Below are 23,552 nucleotides of genomic sequence, written 5' to 3' on the forward strand. Positions count from 1 at the left end.
TTACAAAACCAAGACTAAACCAAGACTAAAGCAGGACTAAACCAGGACTAAAGCAGGACTAAACCAGGACTAAAGCAGAAATGAAGCAGGACTAAACCGGCACTAAACTAGCACTAGAACCAAGACTAAATCAGGACTAGACTGGGACTGAAGACAGACTAAAGCAAGACTAAACAAGGACTAAACCAGAATTAAACCAGGACTAAACCAAGACTAAAGAAGGACTGAAACAGGACTAAACCAGGATTTGAATAGGACTAAACCAGGACTAAAACATGACTAAAGCAAAACTAAACCAGGACAAAACCAAGACTATACCAGGACTAAAAACGGATTAAACCAAGACTAAAAATGGACTAAACAAGGACTAAAAACAAACTGAACCAGGCCTAAAACGGACCAAAAACAGACTAAACGAGGATGAAAACATGACTAAACCAAGACTATATCAAGACTAAACCAGGACTACACCAGGACTGTAAGTGTGTGGGATTAGGTCTTGTCTAATGGAGCATCAGGATTACTGCCGTGTGGATTATCTGTGTATGATTTCAGATGAAGTGCCCGTCTGTACCTGAGCGCGCTGGATTATAATCTCTGATATGAATATGACCCTGTCCAGATTAACACCGCAAACAGCTCCACCAATCAGATTTCAGTGTACGGCAGTGTAAATGTGCAAGATTATTTATGATTACACTTAAAATATGAACATTTCAACATGCCTAAAGTCAGATTAAAGGTCCTGAGTCACGCGAAATGGACCCTCGTGAGATTTAAGACACAAAAACAATCCCGGGGTTTTCAGATTAACAGCTCCTTTTACGTTTGGTTCAGTAAGGATCCGCAATTCCAGGTCTGAAATCATCCAAATTATTCTAGTGAAGGTGTGTGTATGTATATTTAAAAACACAGTGTATTCCTGTATGACATCACAAGGTGGTCAGGCTGTGCAATTAATTGAATTTTGATTGCAATTTCGATTTGTGTCAAATGATGATCTCCAAACTCATATAATCAAGTTGAAATGTTAATTTGGGGATTTAAAAAAAATATATATAAATAAGTGTTTTTATTTTATTTTTAAATATAGAGATTGGAGAAAAGATGGATATTTGGGTCCGGTCAAGTGGTAACGGAGGGAAACGGGCAGATTTTTGACATTCAAATGTCTCTTATTCAGAAACTAGAGGGACTATTGAAATAAGTAAAGTATCAGAATGTAGGAAAGAGTTACACTCCAACAGGGTCAAGTTAAACCTGTGATATTCTTTCAAGTTGTTGACAAAAAATTTTTAAACTCATGTTGGTAACAGAGGGAATGAAATATGCAGCACTTTTTGGGCAATAAATACAAACAGTGATAACTCTTGGTTCTCACTATAGTTTTCTACCATATGGTACAAGATTAGATTGAAAAACCTCTTACTTTTTGAGTCATGAGATTTTTTATGAAGAAAGGTCATGGTAACGGAGGGAAAAGTAACGGAGGGAAAATTGTTCAAACAAGTAGGAGGTGCAGGATTTTACATAATTTGTCGCTTTTTTCTTCTGAATACTTTAATATTACTTCAAAATGAAAGGAAACTATTTCTATAAAATATGTCAGTCCTTCCAAGAAAATTTTTATCATTTTTTTGGAAAAATCCTGTACCTTCATCAACAGTTCAAAGATGGAATAACACAAGATATGATGAAATACATCCATTTATTTACATGATTTTTGGGTCTTTGAAATTTGGGAAATAATTTTTGCTCCATGTTTCATACATGGTCTGTTTAAAACGTATGTAACTTTAGAACCAAAAATGGTACAGAAAAAAGGTCAACAGTTTGATAAACTAGAGTACATATGTATCTGTTCAATACATTTTTATATCAGATGCATTAACTTGAACTTTTGGCCTTGCTGTTTACTTCTTCTTGACTGGGCCCATATCATTTATTTTGGATAATTTTTGTTTTTATTTCATGTTCATAGTATCTGTTGTGGTGCTGTACCTGAGCCGCTGTGATTCGATAAAGTGTGAATAGTTTTCCTGACACGTGTTCCTGATCAAGAAGACCAAATACTTAATTAAAAATGTCCTTTATTTGCCATACGTTCCATTTAAGACACGGTCAATAGACAGTACGAATCAGCCCTTTTAAATAGTGCGAGGTAACCGTCCAAAGGGAACCACAGTGCCGCACAGTGGTAGGAAGAGTATATGGCGCCTACAGTATATTTAATTTATTTTATGTTTTATACATCGCAAAATTAGCCTGGCTGGTGCCAACTAGTGCCTCCGCTCAATTTAATTTCTCTCCAGTCAGGAATTAGAACACACTAGACTGTTTGCCAGAACCTCGGAAGTTGTAAACCGCGCACCGACCAATTAGCGGAAACCTGAACCAACCTGAGTTGTGATATCAGTCTGCATACGCTCTCCTCCTTTGGACTTCCTTTGTCAAATACAAATTTAGCATTTTTTATTGCAAGTTCATCTCACAGAAAAGACAATGATCGTTGACAGACAAGTTCACTCTCTGCTTTGTTTACTGTTGTGCCGAAAATTACTTGGACACCACTGAGCGTTCCGGCGCATGACAAACATCACAACCAAATAGCAGCGATTGGTTAAATAAAAAAAGTACCCGTCTACCGTCAAGCAAACGAATCCTAATGCTGCGAGGTCAGACGGTTTCCACGGAGTGATCGCAAAACTGCTCTAAGGTGCATATTTGTAGCCTTTATTTATTTTCAATTTAAAGTTTTGTGTAAATTATCAATAACAAAGTGTTGTTTTTTTTTGAGAGAAATGCTGTATAAATGCATCGTGTAACTAAAAAAATAATCGTTTAAATAATCGTGATTTCGGTATTGACCAAAATAATCGTGATGATGATTTTTTCCATTATCAAGCAGCTCTACAAGGTGGACCAGAGTGTTTTTAGTCTCAGCCTAAATCTGCAGGGTTTGTGTGTTAAACGTGTGAATGAAACAAAACACATCTCCAGGTCTGTTTGTGACGAGGAAACAAGATTATATCAGATCAGAAAACACTGAAATATGAGCCCTTTAAAACAGGACAAACCTGAGAAGATTAGGTTAAGAAGAAGTAAATCTCACAACATTCAGTGTTCCCAAGGTCATGGAAATCCTGGAATTTTAGTATCTCTTTCACGCAACTACAGTGTTCTGTTACGTTCTCATTAGGCGATTATGATTATTTCTGATCGTATGCACTAAACTAGGACTAAACCAAGACTTCACAGGATCCACAGAACCAGGTTTAACTTAGGTGACTAAATGTGACTGATCCAGGATTAACCAAGAACTAAAGAAGCATCACTTAACCAGGATTAAACCAAATCTAAAACCAAGACTAAACCACAACTAAACAAGAACTAAACCAGGACTTTTTGTTTAAAAGAGACGACAATAAACGCACTGACAGTATTTTGAATGTTAAAAAACTCTAATCCCAAACCATAAGGTGAATGGAAAGAGTTAACATTTCATATTTACCCTAAAAGTCTGATCAGTTCTACACATGTAGGTGCCGTAAAATCGTGGAAAATTCACTTTAGGTCATGGAAAAAGTCATGGAAAAGTTTTGAAATTTTGTCAGTGAAAAAGAATGGGAACCCTGAACTTGTGTGTCTCTGTGTGTGTGTGTGTGTGTGTGTGTGTTCTCCGTCAGTATAAACACTTAGGTAGTTAATAGAAAGCCCATATGAAGTCACTGGAGCTGTTTTGGCCCCTGTACTTAGATACCGACTCTCATAAGTGTCAGGACAGATTAGCCAAACAGACTCGGCTCATGGAAACAGAGACGGCCCGGTCCAGGACACATTTACAGGTCCGGACACGTGACCACAGGCAGGTCCAAACATCAGGGGCTGGACTAAAGCTCGGACACTTTAATCAAACCTGGTGGTGGTGGTGAGTTTCTGTTGTGGCCGCAGCTGTTTTGGGCCAGACTGATCTCCCGCCACCTACACCCAGTCACACCACAGTCACACCAGACAAAGTGGGTGAAGTGTCTCGCCTATAAGGACCAGAGTTACCAAAAGTATTTAAAGTCAGAGACTAATCGATACTAAAACTATATCGAAACTAGATCCTCATTTGAGCAGGTATTGATACTAAAAAGAATTACCCTTCCTGAAGTTTGATAATGATCTTAAGCTGTATCAGATCAAGTATTAGAGCACATAATAATAAGTTTACTCTGATGTTTCATAGAATGATAAACTGAATACCAGCTCAAGCGTCTCCCTGGATTGAAAGTTTCAGCTCGGGGGACGGGGGACGTTCTCGCCAGCCTTTAGTCAGTCGCGTCATGCAGTGTGATGTATTGAAAAAAAAAATCAGCTTCTATATCATAATAAAATTAAATGTAAATCTAGCGAGACCAAATGTCGGGCCTTGTTTATGTCATTTTACCGATCTTTTTCAGTATGTAATATCAATATAATCCTCATTTGCTTGCAGACGTTTACTATGAATCATATTTTAAATCCTTTTCTCTTGTTCCCCATGTCCTATAGCCAGTGTTGGGAAGGTTACTTTTAAAATGTAATCCCCTACAGATTACAGATTACACACCCCAAAATGTAGTTTGGAACGTAATCCATTAAATTACTTAAAATGAGTAACGTAATCTGATTACTTTGGATTACTTGATATTGTCATGTTTTTTTAAACGACATGAATGTAGCAACCACATCCTGAAAATTCTTGTTTGTTGTCTTCAAATTGTCTGAGCCCAAGTCTCCATGAATAAGCAACTGTTTACTGTAGAGAAACAAAGACCACGATATATTAATATAAGAGGTTTTGTCTGTTAAAGACAGAAACAAGATCAGCTTTCCTTCACCATATTAAAAAATATTATTGATAGAGAAATTATTTTTTATATGAGATCACCTTAAATTATGTCAACCTACTGTTAGGTGTCATGTTGTTTAGACCTGGTTTAGTCCTGGGCGAATCATTATCCATTTTTTCATTTTGGTTTTGGAGACAAATAGCGAAGAAAACTGTTGTTTTTTCGTTTTCTTATTTTTGGTTTTATATTGAAAAACGAATGAACGAATGATACATGGATTCAGAGGGAGTTCTTGTAGTGATTCGTGTCTCCGTGTGTTTCAGGAGATGTGGTGGATGTGTACCAGAGGGAGTTCTTGTAGTGATTCGTGTCTCTGTGTGTTTCAGGAGATGTGGTGGATGTGTACCAGAGGGAGTTCTTGTAGTGATTCGTGTCTCTGTGTGTTTCAGGAGATGTGGTGGATGTGTACCAGAGGGAGTTCTTGTAGTGATTCGTGTCTCTGTGTGTTTCAGGAGATGTGGTGGATGTGTACCAGAGGGAGTTCTTGTAGTGATTCGTGTCTCCGTGTGTTTCAGGAGATGTGGTGGATGTGTACCAGAGGGAGTTCTTGTAGTGATTCGTGTCTCCGTGTGTTTCAGGAGATGTGGTGGATGTGTACCAGAGGGAGTTCTTGTAGTGATTCGTGTCTCTGTGTGTTTCAGGAGATGTGGTGGATGTGTACCAGAGGGAGTTCTTGTAGTGATTCGTGTCTCTGTGCGTTTCAGGAGATGTGGTGGATGTGTACCAGAGGGAGTTCTTGTAGTGATTCGTGTCTCCGTGTGTTTCAGGAGATGTGGTGGATGTGTACCAGAGGGAGTTCTTGTAGTGATTCGTGTCTCTGTGTGTTTCAGGAGATGTGGTGGATGTGTACCAGAGGGAGTTCTTGTAGTGATTCGTGTCTCCGTGTGTTTCAGGAGATGTGGTGGATGTGTACCAGAGGGAGTTCTTGTAGTGATTCGTGTCTCCGTGTGTTTCAGGAGATGTGGTGGATGTGTACCAGAGGGAGTTCTTGGCCCTCAGAGACCGGCTGCACTCGGCCGAGCAGGAGAACCTCAGGAGGTCCAAAGAACTCAACCTGGTCCTGGACGAGATCAAGAAGGCCATCGCAGAGAAACAGGCCCTCCGAGACCTCAACAAGACCTGGGCCAGCCTCTCAGGTACACAGCATGAGGAGTAGTAGTAGTAGTAGTAGTAGGAGTAGTAGGAGTAGTAGGAGTAGGAGTAGTAGAAGAAGCAGCAGTAGTAGTAGCAGTTGTCACAGGTTTCACAGAATCATAAAAAAAGTAGTTGTAGTAGTAGTAGTAGTAGCCGACGTTGTAGTAGAAGCTCTAGTAGTAATTGCAGGACTAGTCAGTGTAGTAGCAGAAGCAGTACCAGTAGTAGTAGTAGTAGACGTAGTAGTAGTAGTAGTAGAAGCAGTAGTAGTCACAGGATCATAAAAATGTTGTAGTAGTTGTAGTTTTATTTGTTGAAACTAGTAGTATCTGTATTTACTCCTGGCTAGGATCATGTATGTAGTATTCCTAGCAGTAGTAGTAGTACCAGTAGCTGTAGTAGTTGTAGTAGCAGCAAAAGTTGTAATAGAAGCTGTAGTAGTAATGTCAGAACTATTCATAGTAGTAGCAGTAATAGTAGCCATCATGCTTTTTTTTTTTTTCTCACTGGGTTACTCCGCGCTAGGATCATAAGAAAGTTATAGTAGTTGTAGTTGTATTTGTAGTAGCTTTAATACCTGTAATAGTAGTAATAGTAGTCACAGGATTCACAGAATCATAAAAAAGTTGGAGTAGTTGTAATTTTATTTGTAGAAGCTATAGTAGTAGCTGCATTTACTTCTGGCTAAGATCGATTATGTAGCATTTGTAGTATAGTAGTAGTAGTTGTAATAGTAATAGCTGAAGTTGTAGTAGTAGCTGCAGTAGTAATTGCAGGACTAGTCGTAGTAGTAGTAGTAGTAGTAGAGTAGCCCAGTGAGAAAACTACTGGTACTACTACTGCTATTAATTCTGCTACTACTGTGGCTAGTCCTGCAGATACTACTATGGCTATCACTACAGCTTCTACTACAACTACTACTACAACAACTACTAACAGTACTAGGGCTACTACTACTGCTCTTGTTTCTACTCCTACTACTATCATTCTTCTGCTACTACTATGAGTACACCTGCAATTACTACTCCAGCCGCTACTACCGCTTCTACTACAACAAATTCAGCTACTATTATTACTACTACTACTACTACTACTACTACTACTACTACTACTACTACTACTACTACAAATACTACATACATGATCCTAGCCAGGAGTAAATACAGCTACTACTATAGCTTCTACAAATAAAACAAAAACTACTACAACTTTTTTATGATCCTGTGAAACCTGTGACTAACTACTACTACTACTACTACTAGTCCTAGTACTATTACTAGTTGTTGTAATAGTTGTGGTTGAAGCTGTAGTAATAGCCGTAGAAGTATTTGCAGGACTAGTCATAGTATTAGCAGAATTAATAGTAGGAGCAGTAGTTTTCTCACTGGGTTACTCTGGATTAGGAACATAGGAAAGTTGTAGTAGTTGTAGTTGTATTTGTAGTAGTAGTAGTTGTAGTAGTAGTAGTAGTAGTAGATGGAGCAGAGGAGGTTCAGATGGAGCAGAGGACTCACTGTGGGCTCGTGTGTTTCAGAGGAGACCCGTCTGAAGCTGTGGAACGTCAGCAGTACCAAGAGCGTTCTCCAGCTTCCCTCCATCTTCCATCACCTGCCGCACCTGCAGCACCCCGAGAGCCTGCAGCCCGCCGTGCACCTGGGCCAGGGCCGCACCGGGGGTAAGACTCCAGCAGGGGGCGCAATCACAGGATTCACGTCACCACTACAACTCAAGTACTTTAGATCTGGTTTAACACCCTTTAGGCTTAGGCTACGTTCAGACTGCAGCCTGAAGTGGCCCGTGCGACCTGTATCTGATCTTTTAATGACACAGTCTGAAATCTGATTTTTTTGCGAGGTCGTTCACATTTCTAATTAAATGTGACTTGTATGTGATCTTCAGTGTGACTTTTAAGCTCCCCAAAAGTGTCCCGCATGTGCATTGGAGGACGAGCGTGCTCAGTGTTTACGGAAGTCGCCTAAACTTCGGGCTTGTCTCCCAAAATCCGGTCCAGTTCTTTGTAAAATGGACAGGTTAAACATCCATGGCCGTTTTGTTTGTTTGAGTCTTTAGCCTCCTTGTTTTTCTCTTTTTATTTTTCGTTGACATTGGAGCCAGGACCGTCAGTTCAAAAACCGCCCGATTTTTTTGATAAGATTGCTCCAAACTCACTAACCTCGCTTTCCCTCCGTTGTCGAGACTCCGAGCCTGACACGTAGGTGGGATGAATACGACCTGGCCGTTCAGACTGAAGTCGCACGTCAGAAGATCGGATATGTATCGGTTTTAGGAGCACATGTCCAAGTGACCAGTGTCGTTAAAAGATCAGATACAGGAGCATAGGTTCGAAAAAATCGGGATTTGAGTCACTTCAGGCAACAGTCTGAACGTAGCCTTGGATATGTGCTCCTAAAACTGATACATATCTGATCTTTTAACATGCGACTTCAGTCTGAATGGCCAGGCCACATTCATCTCACCTACACGTCAGGCTCAGAGTCTAGTCAATGAAGGGAAAGCAAGGTTAGTGAGTTTAATATTTGGTGGGATCGCTGTATTCAGGCCAAATTGGAGGAGTCTTATCGGAACTGGGCTTTTTTTTAAATGAACGACCTCGGCTACAGACGGTCCTGGCTCCAATGTCAACAAAAACTAAAGAGCCTGCGAGCCAAAATACAAGTAGGTTAAAGTCTCAAACAAACACGTAACCTGTCCATTTTACAAAGAACTGGACCAGATTTTGGGAGACAAACTCCGCGTTTAGGCGACTTCCACAAAACATTGAGCACAATCGCTGTTTGGGACGTTGTCAGGTCCTCCAGTGCACATGCGGGGCACTGTTGGGGTGTTTAAAGTTCACACTGGAGATCACATACAAGTCACATTTAATTGTAAATGTGAACGACCTCGCAAAAAAATAGGATTTCATTAAAAAATCCGAATTGAGCATTAAGCCCTGCAGTCTGAACGTAGCCTTGGTCGTTCTTGAACCAACTGTAGTCCTGGTTAAGTCCTGGTTTAGTTTGTAGTGACATGGGTTGGGTGTAGTTTGCATCTGGGCAAATCTCATGGGTTTGTCCTTCGAGTAGTGCTGCTGTCAGGGTTGAGTCCTGGTTGAGTGTTTGTTGAGTCCTAGTATCAAAACTAAATACCACCTTACCTTACCAAATGTATTTATAAAGCACTTTCAAACCAAAGTGCTGCACAAACATTGAACAGACAAGGACAATCTCAGTCAAAGTCACAATACAACTACTAAAAAACACAGAAAACAATAAGATACTCAACAATAAGAAATGTGCATGTCAAGTGAAAAAAGCTGCGTTTTTAGCAGTGATTTAAAAACAGGTACAGACTCCGCCCTTTCGGTCTCTAATGGCGACTGGTTCCAGAGCCGTGGGGCAGCAACAGAATACACACGGTCCCCACAAAGCTTACGTTTAGTCTTTGGGACGTCGAGCTGGAGCTGGTCCGCTGACCTGAGCGAGGGACAGGGGCGTGAGGGTGGATCAGGTCAGCGAGGTAGGAGGACGCTAGACTGTGCAAACACTTAAAAGTAAATACACACATTTTAAAATCGACTCTAAAGCACACGAGGCTAAAAAAGGTGAGACGCTCTTGTGTTTCCCGGGGTCCAGTTAAAAGTCGAGCTGCTGAGTTTTGGACCCATTCAGACTGCAGAACCTAATGCCCAGTTCAGATTTTTTTGTGAAATTCGACTTCTGTAAACACTGAGCTCACTTGCTGCATGTGATGTTGCCGTGTCCTACAATGCACATGCGGGACACTGTATTGAGTCTATTCCTGATTTCGAGGGCTGATTTTGGGCCTACGTCTGTCTTCACAAAATGTCTTCTTGTTGATTCATTTGAAATGATCTTGGCCTCTCTGTGTTTTACTCCGTCTGTCTGTGGGCGCTGCAGCAGTCACATGACCCGCCTGGTCACATGACACTGTCACTTCCTGTTAGCTCTGAGTCTCAGTCTGGTCTAAAAATAGCCTCACCCCCCCAGACCTCCACAGACCCGGATCCTCAGGGGCTCACGGCTCACTCGCTGCCCAGAAACAGAGCTCTGTGTCTGGGGCTCGACCACCCGGCTCCCCTCAGACCCCCACTGGGCCTGGAGGACACACTCCACAGTCAGGATTTGTTTATGTTTGTCCTGGATTTGTTTAGTCCAGGTGAAGCACATGTTTAGATCTAACATAGTTTTAGCCTGGTTTGGTCTTGCCTCGCTTAGTCCTGGTTTAATCCTGGTTTAGTCCTGATTCTAGTCCTGGTTTAGTTCTGCTTTAGTCCTGGTTTAGTCCTGATTTTGTCCACTTAGATTTGATTCAGCCTGGTTACAGATCATAGTTGTCCCTGGAATAGTGTTGCTTGTCTCATGTGTCCTCTGTCCCTGCTGTCCCCTCTGTCCCCTCTGTCCTCTCTCTGTCCCTGGAATAGTGCTCATTTGTCTCACATGTCCTCTGTCCCTGGGATAGTGTCCCCCTCTGTCCTCTCTCTGTCCCTGGAATAGTGCTGGTTTGTCTCAAATGTCCTCTGTCCCCTCTGTCCTTCTCTCTCCTCTGTCCTCCTCTGTCCCTGGAATAGTGTTGTTTGTCTCAAATGTCCTCTGTCCCCTCTGTCCCCTCTCTTTTCTCTTCTCTGTCCTCTCTCCTCTGTCCTCCTCTGTCCCTGGAATAGTGCTGGTTCTCTGGTCCTCTTTTCCTGGTGCTGTTTGTCTCACATGTCCTCTGTCTCCCCTGGTCCCTCTGTCCCCTCTCTCCTCTGCCCCTGGTGCTGTTTGTCTCACATGTCCTCTGTCCCCTCTGTGTCCTTTCTCCTCTGTCCCTGGTGCTGGTTTGTCTCATGTGTCCTCTGTCCTCCTCTGTCCCTGGAATCGTGCTGTTTGTCTCACATGTCCTCTGTCCCTGTGCTAGTTTTGTCTCACATGTCCTCTGTCCCTGATACTGGTTTGTCTCACTTGTCTCCTGTCCCCTCTGTCCCCTCTCTCCTCTGTCCCTGGAATAGTGTTGTTTGTCTCACATGTCCTCTGTCCCTGTGCTAGTTTGTCTCACATGTCCTCTGTCCCTGTGCTGTTTTGTCTCACATGTCCTCTGTCCCTGGTCCTGGTTTGTCTCACATGTCCTCTGTCCCTGGTCCTGTCTCACATGTCCTCTGTCCTCTGGTCCTGGTTTGTCTCACATTCCTGTCTGGTCCTGGTTGTCTCACATGTCCTCTGTCTCTGGTCCTGGTTTGTCTCACATGTCCTCTGTCCCTGGTCCTGGTTTGTCTCACATGTCCTCTGGTCCTGGTTTGTCTCACATGTCCTCTGTCCCTGGTCCTGGTTTGTCTCACGTGTCCTCTGTCCCTGGTCCTGGTTTGTCTCACATGTCCTCTGTCCCTGGTCCTGGTTTGTCTCACATGTCCTCTGTCCCTGGTCCTGGTTTGTCTCATGTGTCCTCTGTCCCTGGTCCTGGTTTGTCTCACATGTCCTCTGTCCCTGGAGTTGTTTGTCTCACATGTCCTCTGTCCCTGGTCCTGGTTTGTCTCACGTGTCCTCTGTCCCTGGTCCTGGTTTGTCTCACATGTCCTCTGGTCCTGGTTTGTCTCACGTGTCCTCTGGTCCTGGTTTGTCTCACATGTCCTCTGTCCCTGGTCCTGGTTTGTCTCACGTGTCCTCTGTCCCTGGTCCTGGTTTGTCTCACGTGTCCTCTGTCCCTGGTCCTGGTTTGTCTCACATGTCCTCTGTCCCTGGTCCTGGTTTGTCTCACGTGTCCTCTGTCTCTGTCTCCTCTGTCCCCTGCAGTGTCCATCGTCCTCGGCGTCCCCAGCGTGAAGAGGGAGGTGCACTCGTACCTGTCGGACACTCTCACGTCTCTGATGTCGGAGCTGTCCCCCGCGGAAAGAGAGGACTGCGTCATCGTGGTCCTCATCGCAGAGGTCAGTCCTGGTTCAGTCCTGGTTTAGTCCTGGTTAATCCTGGTTCAGTCCTGGTTCAGTCCCGGTTCAGTCCTGGTTTAGTCCTGGTGTAGTCCTGGTTCAGTCCTGGTTTACTTCTTTGTTAGTCCTGGTTTAGTCCTGGTTCAGTCCTAGTTTAGTTCTAGTTTAGTCCTGGTTTAGTTCTAGTTTAGTCCTGGTTTAGACCCTGGTTTAGTCCTGGTTTAGTCCCTGGTTTAGTCCTTGTTCAGTCCTGGTTTAGTCCTAGTTTAGTCCTGGTTTAGTCTTAGTTTAATCCTGGTTAATCCTGGTTCAGTCCCGGTTCAGTTCCGGTTTAGTTCTGGTTTAGTCCTGGTGTAGTCCTGGTTCAGTCCTGGTTTACTTCTTTGTTAGTCCTGGTTTAGTTCTGGTTTAGTCCTGGTTCAGTCCTGGTTTAGTCCTAGTTTAGTCCTGGTTTAGTCTTAGTTTAATCCTGGTTTAGCTCTGGTTTGGTCCTGGTTTAGGCCTAGTTTAGTCCTGGTTTAGCTCTGGTTTGGTCCTGGTTTAGGCCTAGTTTAGTCCTGGTTTAGACCCTGGTTTAGTCCTGGTTCAGTCCTGGTTTAGTCCTGGTTTAGTTCTTTGTTAGTCCTGGTTTAGTTCTGGTTTAGTCCTGGTTTAGTTCTGGTTTAGTCCTGGTTCAGTCCTGGTTTAGTCCTGGTTCAGTTCCTGGTTTAGTCCTGGTTTAGTCCTGGTTTAGTCCTGGTTCAGTCCTGGTTTAGTCCTGGTTTAGTCCTGGTTTAGTCCTGGTTTAGTTCTTAGTTAGTCCTGGTTTAGTTCTGGTTTAGTCCTGGGCTAGTCCTGGTTTAGTCCTGATTTAATTCTGGCTTAGTCCTGGTTTAGTTCTAGTTCAGTCCTGGTCTAGTCCTGGTTTAGACCTGTTTTAGTCCTGGTTTAGTCCTGGTCTTACATATTTTCACTTCAGAACATGTAAAACTTCTTCATATTCATCATTTTAAGATCTTTTATTATCGACTTTCTGCCAGAGCGTATTCAGCGGCATTAGCATCCATTAGCTCAGACGCTAAATCCAGCCTGACTAACATTAGCGCCGTGTCTTGGGGGCGTACTTAGTCCAGCTCTGACCTTTCACGGGATGTTGCAGCGCTCAGACTTGGATCATATGAGTAATAATCATCTGGATACGTCTGACTAAGTAAACTGGTCTCAACGCGGCTAAATGTCAGACACTAGTGCACAGAAAAGGTCAAAGGTCAGCGGGATTTAGGAAAACACGCGGCGGACTATTATTAAAGGTGCACTCTGTAACTTTCTGGGTGGAGGGTTTGTGGTTGTTCTTCCTGGAATTTTTCGCAGTATGATATTAAATCGATCTATATCCACGGACACAAGCACTGGGGTAATTTATAGGTCAGATCTGTGGAGAGGTGGGCCCGCTTACAGTAGAATACATATGTTTAATGCCATACTGTGGTACATTCTCCCTAACGTATCTCCATGGACACAACCATTATGTTTGACGTTGTTGTTTTTGTCTGTTTGTGTTACAGGCCGATCAACAGTACGCCAGCTCTGTGGCAGAAAACCTCAGGAGCATGTGAGTCCTGGTTTAGTCCTGGTTTAGATCTGATTTTGTCCTGGTTTAGTCTTTCTTTACTGTTGGTTCAGCCCTGGTTTAGTCCTGGTTTAGTCCTGGTTCAGGCCTGGTTTGCTCATGGTTCAATCCTGGTTTGGGCCTTGTTTAGTTCTGGTTTAGTCCAGGTTTAGTCCTGGTTTAGTTTTGGTTCAGTCCTGGTTTAATCCTGGTTTAGGCCTAGTTGAGTCTTGGTTCAGTTCTGGTTTAGTTCTGGTTTAGTCATGTTTAGTCCTGGTTTAGTCCTGCTTCAGTTCTGGTTTAGTTCTGGTTTAGATCTGGTTTAGTTCTGGTTTAGTCCTGGTTCAGTCCTGGTTTAGTCCTGGTTTAGTTCTGGTTTAGTTCTGGTTTAGACTGGTTTTGTCTTGGTTTAGTTCTGGTTCAGTCCTGTTTAGTTCTGGTTTAGACCTGGTTTAGACCTGCTTCAGTTCTAGTTTGGGCCTGGTTTCGACCTGGTTTAGACCTGGTTTAGTCCTGGTTTATTCATATTTAGTCCTGGTTTAGTCCTGGTTCAATCCTGGTTTGGGCCTCATTTAGTTCTGGTTTAGTCCTCCTTCAGTTCTGGTTTAGATCTGGTTTAGTTCTGGTTTAGTCCTGGTTCAGTCCTGGTTTAGTCCTGGTTTATTCATATTTAGTCCTGGTTTAGTCATGGTTCAGTCTTGGTTTGGGACTAGTTTAGTCCTGGTTTTGTCCTGTTTCAGTTCTGGTTTAGACCTGGTTTAGTCCTGGTTTAGTCCTGGTTTTGTCTTGGTTTAGTTCTGATTTAGTCCTGGTTTAGCCCTGGTTTAGCCCTGGTGTGGGCCTGGTTTAATCCTGTTTAATCCTGATTCAGTCCTGGTTTAATCCTGGTTCAATCCTGGTTTAGTCCTAGTTTGGTCCTGTTAGATCCTGGTTTAATCCCTGTCTAGTTCTGATGTGGTCCTGGTTGAATCCTGGTTTAACTTAAGTTCTGGTTTAGTTCTGATTTAGTCCTGGTTGAATTTAGGCTTTGGTTTTGTTTACTTCTGATTTAGTCCTGGTCAAACCCTCCTTTAGTCCCGGTTTAGTCTTAGATTAGACCTATTTTAGAGTTGGATAATATTGGAAAATACGTGACACTGTAAAGTTCAAAGCATTTGTTAAAAATAGTTTAAAATCAGAGCCAAACTTGCCTCCAACACTATTCTCTGTTATTTTTTACTTATTTGTGTGTGTTTTTTGTTTCAGTTTCCCAGCAGAGATCCAGTCCGGTCTCCTGGAGGTGGTCTCTCCTTCGTCTCACTTTTACCCAGACTTCTCCAAACTGAGGGAGTCGTTCGGAGACCCCAAAGAGAGGGTCAGGTACGAATCACCCGCTCAAATCAAACAGAAAACAAACCACAACATTCTTAAAGCTGGGGACACCAACTACAGACCCGCAGACACCAGTTCGCACCCCCAAGGACAACATGAATCGCCCACAGGCTGGTTCTAAAAATGGCACAACTCATCGTCAGTGAGCTGCATCTAAATTTTTTATTTATTCTGTTGCTATTCTTTTTTAATTACCCTTTCATTTACCGTATTTTCCGCACTATAAGACGCACTGTCATTAAATGGTCTTTAGAGGACTTTAACCCATTGACGCCGGATGCTGCACAGCACAGCGCTGAGTCCCCTGTAGGTGTTCCGGGTCTTGTACCAGGTCTTGATAGGAGCATGTTCGGGATACATTTGGATTATTTTTCAATGGAGAAATAATATGCCACGATAAAGAAGGTTTAACGCGACAGTACAGCTCCGGCAGTTTTGCGTCTCTCTATGGGAGTGAATGGAAGCGAGAGGAGGACACGCCCCCCATGCTTCCAGATGTGGCCCCGCCTTTACCAGTTACGCTGATCGCCAGACAATCCGGAACACCGACAGGGGACTCAGCGCTGCGCTGTGCAGCATCCGGCGTCAATGGGTTAAAGGGAAACACATCAGTGTGATGGGTGAGTGGTTTTGTTTGTTTGTGGCGTTCACGGTGACTCTGGGCTTTGTTCAGTTGTGGCGATTGTCGGCGTGTTCGCAGTGACTCAGTTGTTCAGTCGTGTCTAGAAGTGGCACGTCGCGCTCGCTTTTTTGGTTCGTTCCTCCGTTCCGTTCCTCGTCGGCGTGGAGTGATGAGTGTGTCTGTGGGTGTTTTTCGCTGTGCGGTCGCTGTCTGCTCCGTGTGTGTTTGCGGCTTTGTAGTTTACTGAAGTCGTGCTCGGACGCCCGAGTGGATTCGTGTATAGGGCGCTCTGGGCCGTTTTTTGATGGGGTTGGAGGCTCCCGGTATGGTATCGCACCCGTATATAGATTTTAAAATGACAATATCTTAAAAATATGTTTGTTATACTTGAAGTTTAGAGTGCTTACAGTTTATGCAAGTTAGCCATGCGGTTTTAAGTTTCATTTCTGTAAACGTAAACAAATGTGCACAAAGCTGAATTAAAAATGTTATAATTTCAGACAGGCTGATGTGGCTCTAGAGTGGTTATGGTTTATATGTCGAAAGTTGAATTTATTTGTGCAGAATCTGCTGCAGTATAGAATTTGTACAAGTGTTTAGAAACGTGGATTTGTGCAGTGGATTGTGGGACACCTCAGAGCTTCTCACGCTGGTTAGGAACCTCCTGAGCGTTCTATAGTTGTTTGTATTTTTCCTTTTTTCCGTTTATTAAATATATAATTTTTGCACTTGCGCATTTGTAAGATTATGTCAAGTAATTGCGATAGTGCATTTATAAGCAGGAAACTGATGTGCACGTGAACACACTCAGAAGCAATGATGGTAACTGCCAACCCCGAACCCACACCAGGAGCTGCAGCGGCGCTTAAAGGTTGTATAGAGGTTTTTCCAAGGAACGAGAAATCCAGCGACTGTTTGTCCTTTTTCAAATGTTGCGCATGTGTGAAACCACCTCCCCTCCCCTACAGCTCCTACGTAGAAACACCTCCTCCCGCCTCCTCCTTACGCCAGAAACAGGTTTGTTTACAGCCGGTGCTGCACATGACTTGTAAACAACTAACTACAGTGTTGGTTAGGCAAGACGGAGAAGTGAGGAGCGGGGGGAGGGGGTGCGCGGAGATTCCGTGCCCGGAGAAGTGAGGAGCAGGGAGAAGAGCGGAGCAGGGAGAGAGGAGAGGGGAGCGGTGCGCGGAGATTCCGTGCCCGGAGAAGTGAGGAGCAGGGAGAAGAGCGGATCGGGCAGCGGGGAGAGGAGCAGTAAGAGGAGCAGAGAAGAGTGCGCGGAGATTCCGTGCGAATGAACTAGCTACAACACGCAGCAGCAAACGGACTCTTTCTTTGCATTGAAAATTACGTTTTCAGACATAGGATATCGCTTTCGTGTCCTGAAAAACGTTTGTCTAGCTCTTGGAAATAAAGTACGTTTTCATAATAAGCAGAAGTTTCCTGTCCAGGAGTAATTTGTGGACCAGTGCGTCAGTCTTTAGACCCTGCGTCTGCTTCAGTCGCGCCATCGCTGGAATGAATCTTCAAGAATCACCTTAGTTTGGCTTCGCTGCTTTTCCCCTTGTCTTCTTCTTTCAGCGACCTCAAAAACTGACTTTCTTTTGCGGCGAACTGCTCCTGGATTCTTGTCGCCATCGCAACAAACTTTGTGCTAACTGCGAGGAAGATATAGGTCAAAAAAGCCGCTAAGAACTGTTGCGTTGGTGGAGTAAACAGCGTCTGTGCGTCTTGCGTCTGTGGACTGCGTGACAGTCGTATGTAAACCACGTACCGGCGGCGCGCAGGCAAGTCAGTTACGCTAGAAACGTAGGGAGATTGATTGACAGCCTGTCAGCTCACAGATAACGAGGCAGTGTCGTTATCTATTGGCAAATGTTTAGCCCCACCACATCCAGAGTTGATGAATTTTTATTCTCTTTTTTTTGGTCATCATAATTACAAGACTACTGCATCTCTATAATCTATCATTGACAATTTGAAACAAAAAAAAATCCTCCATACAACCTTTAACGTAGGTGGAGCTGCGAACATGTGTAAATTTAAAAGTTTCAATTCACACCAGAGCTTCAGAGACACTCCTGCTACACAGTCTGTTTTCATACATTGCATTTTGTACTTGCTTTTTGTTCTTAACATGTGTAGTTGTTTTTTTAAAATGTTATGTTAAAGTGTATTAAGTTAGAATGTGTATTAAGTGTACTGTGGCTTAAGTGTAGAACTGCAGAATGCATTTAAGATGGTTATGGCAGATTTTATTGTAGATATTATAAATAAAGTTTACAATATCTATATCTATAAAGTTACATAAAACACCTCACATTTTTAAATTCACCTATAATTAATGGGTCAAGTAACATACATTACAAGTGTGATTAAAACCTTATTTACATACATAAAAAGGCCTATACGTTTATAACTTGATACAGAGTCCTGCACCGATGGATACGGGCAAATAGTTGCTGAAACAGGCAGGTTTTAACGTTCTGGAATTTTACTGGTGGGTCAGGACTAAACCAGGACTAAACCAGGTCTAAACCAGGACTAATCTTGGAGAGAGAGACCGAGAGACCCTGAGCCTGCGGGGCAGTGCGCATTGTTTACATCATTGTCTTGACTTTGGTTAACTTATTTTGAAAGGACATTGGAAGTTTATTTTGACACCATGTGTTTATTTCCTGTCTTTCCCCTGCTGAAAACCTTGGAGACGCTCTGTTGATGCTGCAAAATTAGAACTCCAAACTATCTTGAGCAGCGCGTCAGCGTCAGACGCTCGTTGGACGCACGTATGACTCTGTCGGTGTTACACTGTCAGACCGGTTAAAATTGAAAGCTAAAGCTGCTCGTCTGCTGCTCGTGTGCTGAGCTGCTGCGTTTACGCGCTGTTGTGCTTTGGTGTGAATTGGGGGTAACACTGTACTTAAAAATTTAACAATTACAGAGATTAATAAAATTAAACTGCTGAATATTGATCTCTGTTTCTCACCTCGCTGTCATTGTTGATAATTATTGTGAGTAATCATTAACGTGATCAGTGTCTTCACATAGATGATTATCATTAATTATTATTAATAATGTATAACTAAAGTCAAACTGAGCACATTTGTTATTTCAGAAGAGTGTAACAAACTGTTGGCCTTCGTGTGACTCATGAAGTAGCTCTCAGTTTCAGAAAGGTTGGTGACCCTGTTACGGAGGTGTGAAAGTAAAGAGCAGCAACTTAAAAGTAAAAGAAAAGAAGACCATAAATTATACAGTCATCTGAGTTACTGCTCCTTGAATCCTTGCAAATTATAGGTAAATTAAATATTCAGAGAAAGAAAACTATATATATATGTTATGGGTAAAGTTATTTTACAATTATGATTTAACCTTGGCCACCTTAAGAAAAATAAAAAATGAAAATAAAAAAACGATTTTAAAAAGATGACTGATGTTCAAAACTTGTTTTATTTTAGATAACATTTAAACCAAAAGAAATTATCTGACAATCTATCATTTTTTTTAAGCTTTGGACATTGGTCAGTGTGCAATATTTTCACTTTTTTTTTCACTTTTATTCTGCACAAAAGGCAAACTGGCACTTGTTCATCGAGGGACTGTCATCATTATCTACTTATCTAATTATCTTCTTAATTTAGTTTGTGATGAGGAAACAAAATTATAACATAGATCAAAAATTGTTTACTGGCCCTTTAAATTTAGGTCAAATGCAGAGGATGTTTCCATAAAGACAAATAAAGCCGTTTTGTTCTGTTTCTGTTTCTATTTTGAAGTTAAAGACACATTTTTAACCCATATCTAATCAGGCATAAATTGTAGTTCAAAGTAAAAGTAAAGAGTTTGACCTTTTGTAACCCCCTGACCTCTGACCCTGTGGTTTAAGCCTGGTTTATGTGTGTGATCATGTGAGAGTCAGGAGATGCTTTAAATAAGTCTGTCTTTGTTTGGAGAGTCACACCCCTGGGGGTTTTACAGAGACGCAGTTTGTTTAAAAAGACCAAATATGAGCGTATACAGCGGTTATGTGATGTACAGCGCCCCCTGCTGACATTACACTTGTATTTACACTCTCTGCGTCTGTATTTGAATGTCTTTTTTTTTTTTTTTTAATCACAGTTGTTTTCATCCCGCTGTAATTCCAGGGGATTTTCCTAAAAATATGTTCTGTTTGTTACATACAGTGGACGGAGGAATTTGGTCCATGTACTATTTGTTTTTTTTTTTTTATTTCAATTAAGAATGAAAAACAATAAAATGAGACAGTTTGTTATTTCATTTTTCCATTTTAGTGTCAAACAAACAAACAGATTTCGACCTCTATTTACAATATTTAATTTAAAGTTTATTTCAAATAACACCAAACAAAAAACAGTTTCAGTGCCAATTTTAATTTTGATATTTTATTCTCTCTGGTTTATTTGCCTCAGAAGTTCTGCTGCGGTGTTTTTATCATTTCTTCCTGTTTCTCGTCATGGAGTTTAACAATTATTTTCTAAGACATGAAAGTAAACACGTCGCTATAAAAGAAGACGACATGTTTGTTCACAAAATTGCAACGATTTTTCAGGTAAATCCTTCAAGCAGCAGAACTTCTGAGGCAAATAAACCAGACAGAATAAAATATCAAAATTAAAAGTGGCACTGAGACTTTTTTTTTTTTTTAAATTGGTGTTATTTAAATTAAATATTGGAAATAAAGGTCAAAATCATTTTTTTACATTTATTTATTTATTGACACTAAAGCAAAATAATTAAATAACAAACTTTCCCCATTTTATTGTTTTTCCTTCTTAATTGAAATACAAAAGAATGAATGGTACATGGACCAAAAATCAGTCTCGTTGCCTATTTTGATTTTGATATTTTATTCTCTTTGGTTTATTTGCCCCGGACGTTCTGCTGCAGTGTCAACCATGGATCTATAATACATAAAAAAAAAAAAAAACATTTTTATCGCTGCTTAATGTTTCTCGTCATGGAGTTTAACAATGACTTTCTAAGATGTAAAAGTAAATGCGACACTCTAAAAGAAGAAGACATGTTTGTTCACATAACAGCCATGAGTGCGTATACATGCACATCAATAACCCGGTTATTAGCCATATCCCGGTTCTGTCAGTATTCGGGTTACTGCGTTTACATGCGCACTGAGAAACCGGGATACTCATATCCGCGTGTACATGATCAAATGGAGTATCCCGGTTTCTTGACATAATCTTACAAATGCGCAGGCGCAAAAATTAACTTAAATCAATTTCATAAACCAGGAAAAATACAAACTGTGAGCTCCTTTAGCATAAGAAGCTAAAGAGCTACGAGATTTCCCACAATCCACTGTGCAGATTCTTCATTAAAATCTTCTGCATAAATAAACTCAACTTTACAACATATAAACCATAAAGACTATAGAGCCACATCAGCCCGTTTGATCAGATAATTCAGCTGTGATCACGTTTGTTTACGTTTTACAGAAACGAAACTTAAGACCGTTTGGCTAATTAGCATAAACTGTTAGCGGCGATAAAAACAACTCGCTCCTTGCGCCGCTGATGTGATCAGTTTCTTTTGGACTAAATGACACGACTCTGTGGATTATGTGTGTTATTTCTGTGACAGAAGAGGTGCTAATGATGGTAAGTGTATTTCGTGCGTATAGAGTGTAGGAGATAGTTCATGTTTTAGCTTTTCAGCGTCACACGAGTGCAGGTCGTACGAGTGCAGATTGTACGTGTGCAGGTTTAGCGCAGCTCTTTATTTTACAGTCATTTCACTCGTTTGGTCACTTTATTTATGTTGGTCAATTTATTTATGTCACTACTGTTGTGGTGAAAGGCTGGAAAGTGTCTTTTGGACGCATGCGCACTCAACTTTATGTTGCAGTAACCGGGATACTGCGTTTACATGCAACAAGTATCCCGGTTACTATCAGAATAAACCAGCTACAGTAACCCGGTTTCTAATAACCGGGATACTGCCATAACCGGGTTACTGAAACCGGGTTACTGCGTTTACATGCACCATCAAGAAACCGGGATACTCAAAAAACCCGATCATAACCGGGTTACTGATGTGCATGTGTACGCACTGACTGATTTTTCAGGTAAATCCTTCAAGCAGCAGAACTTCTGGTGCAAATAAACCAGACAGAATAAAATATCAAAATTAAAATACGCACCAAGACTGTTTTTTGATTGGTGTTATTTGAAATTAACTTTAAATTAAATATTGGCAATAGAGGTGAAAATCTTTTTTTTTTTTTGACACTAAAACAGAATAACAAAATAAACTCTTTTTCCTTTTTTTTTTTCATTCTTAATTGAAATTCAAAAGACCAAATGGTACACGATTCAAATCAGCTACGGTATAATAGATTACTTATTTTACAGAATATTTTAAACATGATTTCAACAAAATAAAGGTGTTTTCTTATATTTGTATTTGCCAGATAATGTTTATGTACATTAGGAGTTTTTCTAGGTTACAGTTATGAATTTTCTTTTTTTTTTAAAAGCTGAAAAATGCCCAAATTGGGAAAACAAGAGTGAATGTTTTGGCAAAAATCTTAAATATAAATCTTAACTGTGTTTTAGTGACATTATTAGTCTAACCTGTCGACAACAAAAAACAAAAAAACAGACTCTTTTGTTTATTTATACAGAAAGAGAAGTCAGTGATCAGTGATTACAGTGTTTTCTTTTATATTTGCGCAGGTGGAGGACCAAACAGAACCTGGACTACTGCTTCCTCATGATGTACGCACAGTCCAAAGGAACCTACTACGTCCAGGTCAGAGGTCAACTTTACTCACAAAATATTAGTTTCATTTACAGATTGTTTTTACAAGGGTCATGGTGAGGTGAAGATGTATGTTTAAATGTAACGTAAAGTATTAAGTAACAGTTTGGGACAAAATTTAGCATTGGTTTATCCTAATTTAATCCTGGTTTAGCTCCGGTTTAATAATGATTAAGCCTTGTTTTAGTTATATATATTTTTTTTTTTACTCTGATATAGTCCTGGTTTATACCCTGATTTAGTTCTGTTTTAATTCAGTTTTTTGTTCTGGTTTAGTCCTGGTTTAGTCCCTGGTTTAGACTTTGGTTTGGTCCTGGTTTAGTCCTGGTTTAGTCCCTGGTTTAGACTTTGGTTTGGTCCTGGTTTAGTCCTGGTTTAGCTCCTGTTTAATAATGATTTAGCCCTGTTTTAGTACTGGTTTTGTGCAGTTTTTTTGCTCTGGTTTAGTTCTGGTTTAGACCCTGGTTTTGTCCTGGTTTAGATCTTGGTTTAGTCCTGGTTTAGACCCTGGTTGAGATCTTGGTTTAGCCCTGGTTTATCCTGGTTTACACCCTGGTTTGGTCCTGGTTTAGTCCTGGTTTACTGGTGGTTCAGTCCTGGTTTAGACCCTGGTTTAGTCCTGGTTCAATCCTGGTTTAGACCCTGGTTTAGTCCTGGTTCAATCCTGGTTTAGACCCTGGTTTAGTCCTGGTTTTGTCCTGATTTAGACCCTGGTTTAGTCCAGGTTTAGCTTTGGTTTAGTCCTGGTTTAGACCCTGGTTTAGTTCTGGTCTAGTGCTAGTTTAGTTCTGGTTTAGAACCTGGTTTAGTCCTGGTTTAGACCCTGGTTTAGATCTTGGTTCAATCCTGGTTTAGACCCTGGTTTAGATCTTGGTTCAATCCTGGTTTAGACCCTGGTTTAATCCTGGTTTAGTCCAGTTTTAGCTTTGGTTTAGTCCTGGTTTAGACCCTGGTTTAGTTCTGGTTTAGTGCTAGTTTAGTTCTGGTTTAGAACCTGGTTTAGTCCTGGTTTAGACCTGATTTATTTCTCATTTAGACCCTGGTTTAGTCCCGGTTTAGTCCTGGTTTACATTAGTGTTTTTCTGTCCACAGTTAGAAGATGACATCGTGGCTCGTCCAAACTACTTCACCACGATGAAGAACTTCGCTCTGCAGCAGCCGTTAGAGGAGTGGATGATCCTGGAGTTTTCCCAACTCGGATTCATCGGTCAGTCCCACAAACCGGACCATCTGAGG

General features: G+C 41.5%; 1 protein-coding gene across 1 annotated transcript in view; it reads left to right on the top strand.

Annotated features, from left to right (window-relative positions):
* mgat4b (alpha-1,3-mannosyl-glycoprotein 4-beta-N-acetylglucosaminyltransferase B) overlaps positions 1 to 23,552 on the top strand; it is a 67,188-nt gene that overhangs the window by 32,870 nt on the left and 10,766 nt on the right. The window contains exons 2-8 of the mRNA XM_055160694.1: positions 5,834 to 6,013; positions 7,546 to 7,686; positions 11,801 to 11,934; positions 13,479 to 13,525; positions 14,768 to 14,881; positions 22,232 to 22,307; positions 23,409 to 23,523. Of these exons, the coding sequence (XP_055016669.1) occupies positions 5,834 to 6,013; positions 7,546 to 7,686; positions 11,801 to 11,934; positions 13,479 to 13,525; positions 14,768 to 14,881; positions 22,232 to 22,307; positions 23,409 to 23,523 (807 nt within the window). The remainder of the gene's footprint in view (positions 1 to 5,833; positions 6,014 to 7,545; positions 7,687 to 11,800; positions 11,935 to 13,478; positions 13,526 to 14,767; positions 14,882 to 22,231; positions 22,308 to 23,408; positions 23,524 to 23,552) is intronic.

Source organism: Boleophthalmus pectinirostris, unplaced genomic scaffold, assembly GCF_026225935.1.
Source record: "Boleophthalmus pectinirostris isolate CB_2022bp ecotype Guang Dong unplaced genomic scaffold, ASM2622593v1 HiC_scaffold_3, whole genome shotgun sequence".
NCBI classification, from domain to species: domain Eukaryota; kingdom Metazoa; phylum Chordata; class Actinopteri; order Gobiiformes; family Gobiidae; genus Boleophthalmus; species Boleophthalmus pectinirostris.